Genomic DNA, 2,501 nt, shown 5'->3' on the forward strand with positions numbered 1-2,501 from the left:
GGACTCTTTAGCTGCTTCCTGTGACCGAGGCAGAGTTGCGGTCACCTCCACCGGCCGTCCTAAACGGAGGCAGCGAGAACTCTGACGATCGTTAGTGGGGCAGAGGCGAGCAACTTCTGGGCTGTACTGGCGGCCTGTCGTTCGCCCATCCGCGAGCGGACGGCGTCGGTCACATGGTAGCGACTCCCCATCCCGCTCCCCTCGTCTGTAAATGGGCGTCACAGCAGCTGTGCTTAGTGTAAAGCTATTGTCAGTGATTTGGGCAAGAAAACGACAAAAACAAATAAAATGAAGTGATGTCATAATTACAAATAAATGTAAGACCTGAACAAAGATAAATGTTGTGTACGTGTGTTGTTTCCACAGTGAATTGTATTATCTCTTGAGCTCAGTCACGGCCGGAATGCAAAGTGTTGTTTTTGTTTCCATCTCAAAGTAAGAAAACGTAGATTAAGATCCAGCCCGTTTGAAGTCCAACTTCCTGATACTTGGTCAACGAGGAGGAGTCGCGGTTGTGTCTGTATATTTACACACATCTGTCCATCAAGAGAGACTTTATTGATTTCAAAGGATACTTTGGCGATGATGGGAAACATTTATTATAAAGGAATTTACAATGAGTAAAATATTAAACAGTCCAGAAAGGAGTATAAATATGAATGCAGCATCGGGCGTGTTGTAGTCCAAACCGGGGGTCAGTGTACGACCCTTCATTGCAGTTGGTGCTCCTTCCTGCGCGGCTCTGTGGCTTTACTCAGATGTCCTGCTTCCTGCTTCAGGACACTCAGCAGAGACTGGGAACTCTCCAAGATCTATACGAGCAAAACAGTAAAGCTCATTACCAGAAATCTGGATGGCGTTCAGCTCAGTGTGATGCGGCGTGGAGGTTAAAAAACAAACAAACAATAGTTTAGTAACACATACGCACACCTTGGTGTACGCAGCCTCCGTCTCTGCAATGGTGCGGTCGAAGGTGGCTCGGGCAGCGAGTCTTTGTGCCAGACTCTCATTGACTCGGCTCAGCTTCTCTGTGAGGACTCGGATGTCGTGCTGCAGCTGATCCTTCTCTTCGTCCTCCAGCTTGATCTGACGGTTCAACTCTTCCCGCTTGGTGCACAGGTCCTCGATACCTGCACAGAGGCACAAAAGGCTCACTGCAAGAGTCGCGCCACTGAAAGTGGAAGGGCTTGGATCAGCCCTCAAATAGGGTGAGATTCTTATGACAATGAAACAGCAGAAAGTCACAGCTGCAGCGCACTGTGCAAGACTATTAGTGTCATCATAGCTGTTAATGGTGATGGTGCCAGGTTAATCAGATTTTAGAATAGGATCCTGGTCACTGCATGTAAATAGCACGTCTAGTTTACCATAAGACATTTAAATATATTTGTGCAATGAGAGTTAGACGCGTCAGCAAACCTCTTCGAATACTGGCTAAACTAACAAATGAGTTATGGACAAGAAATAAATCACTTACATTTTACAAGCTCGTTGTTGTACGTCTGCAGAGCAGCAGCTTGTTGGGTCATGTTGGAGGTGAGGAGATGTAAACGTAAACGCTTTAGAAGCGTAGCTAGAAACTACTTAAGATAGGCACCTCTTCGCTAGGCACCTCTTATACTAGGTACCTCTTAAGCTAGGTAGCTCTTAGCTAGGTAGCTCTTAGCTGGGTAGCTCTTAGCTAGGCACCTCTTAGCTAGGTACCTCTTAGCTAGGCACCTCTTGGCTAGGTACCTCTTAGCTAGGTAGCTCTTAGCTAGGCACCTCTTAAGCTAGGTACCTCTTAGCTAGGCACCTCTTGGCTAGGCACCTCTTAGCTAGGTACCTCTTAAGCTAGGTAGCTCTTAGCTAGGCACCTCTTAAGCTAGGTACCTCTTAGCTAGGCACCTCTTAAGCTAGGTACCTCCTAGCTAGGCACCTCTTAAGCTAGGTACCTCCTAGCTAGGCACCTCTTAGCTAGGTAGCTCTTTTCTAACTTCCCGCTAGCCTGTCATCCGTTTTCTAACTGAGCTAACTGCGCCAGAGTTCTGATACACATACACCAAAAACGAACAAGCCCGTTTCCACACAGAATCGTTTTAGCCGAAGTGCTCGTACATGGCGGGTTACCCAACACGTCAATGTTCTGTTCCTATCGGCGTACTTTACAGACAGCGAACCGAAGGAGACAGCGGTGAGCCTATTGGCCAATCAGAGGCAGGGTGGGGGCGGGATCTAAAAATACTAGGCTGGTTTAAAAAAATGAGGCGGAAGTGGAACATAATATCGGCCCAGACTGGCTGTCAGCCCTGGTGAGTAGCTGGATACTCACACTTGTCTCTTCTACAGCAGACTATGGGTGAAAGGTGGGTTACACCCTGGATGAGACGCCAGCTCATTGCAGGGCCACACAAAAGACAAACAACCAAGTGTTAAGTCAAAGGAAATTAACTCTGAAACTGCAGAATAATGTGGTCCACTTTGATTTTAATTTTACACAGAATGAGAATGCACATTTTTTT

The 2,501-nt window shown here is 47.1% G+C and overlaps 1 protein-coding gene across 2 annotated transcripts; it reads right to left on the reverse strand.

Annotated features, from left to right (window-relative positions):
* Positions 1–553: 553 nt before the first annotated feature.
* ssna1 (Sjogren syndrome nuclear autoantigen 1) lies at positions 554–2,142 on the reverse strand. 2 transcript variants are annotated; one of them, XM_068753075.1, is made up of 4 exons: positions 1,950–2,142; positions 1,478–1,780; positions 931–1,130; positions 554–812 (listed from the first exon to the last, which is right to left on the reverse strand). In XM_068753075.1, exons 2-4 carry the CDS (start codon positions 1,527–1,529, stop codon positions 711–713), a joined length of 354 nt encoding a protein of 117 aa, XP_068609176.1. In that variant the 5' UTR covers positions 1,530–1,780; positions 1,950–2,142; the 3' UTR covers positions 554–710. The 2 variants fall into 2 exon arrangements, with proteins under 2 accessions (XP_068609176.1, XP_068609174.1); XM_068753073.1 differs by having other exon boundaries at positions 925–1,130.
* Between the last annotated feature and the right edge of the window lie 359 nt (positions 2,143–2,501).

Source organism: Brachionichthys hirsutus, chromosome 19 (genome assembly GCF_040956055.1).
Source record: "Brachionichthys hirsutus isolate HB-005 chromosome 19, CSIRO-AGI_Bhir_v1, whole genome shotgun sequence".
In the NCBI taxonomy this organism is placed as follows: domain Eukaryota; kingdom Metazoa; phylum Chordata; class Actinopteri; order Lophiiformes; family Brachionichthyidae; genus Brachionichthys; species Brachionichthys hirsutus.

What these genes read in the sequence shown, in the direction of transcription:
- ssna1 (XM_068753073.1), bottom strand. Translation starts at nt 1,529, where the DNA reads ATGACCCAACAAGCTGCTGCTCTGCAGACGTACAACAACGAGCTTGTA. An exon ending in CAACAACGAGCTTGTAAAAT is followed by an intron (nt 1,131 to 1,477) that starts GTAAGTGATTTA and finishes GCCTCTGTGCAG; the next exon opens with GTATCGAGGACCTGTGCACC. An exon ending in CTGCGTACACCAAGGTGTGC is followed by an intron (nt 813 to 924) that starts GTATGTGTTACT and finishes TTGCTCGTATAG; the next exon opens with ATCTTGGAGAGTTCCCAGTC.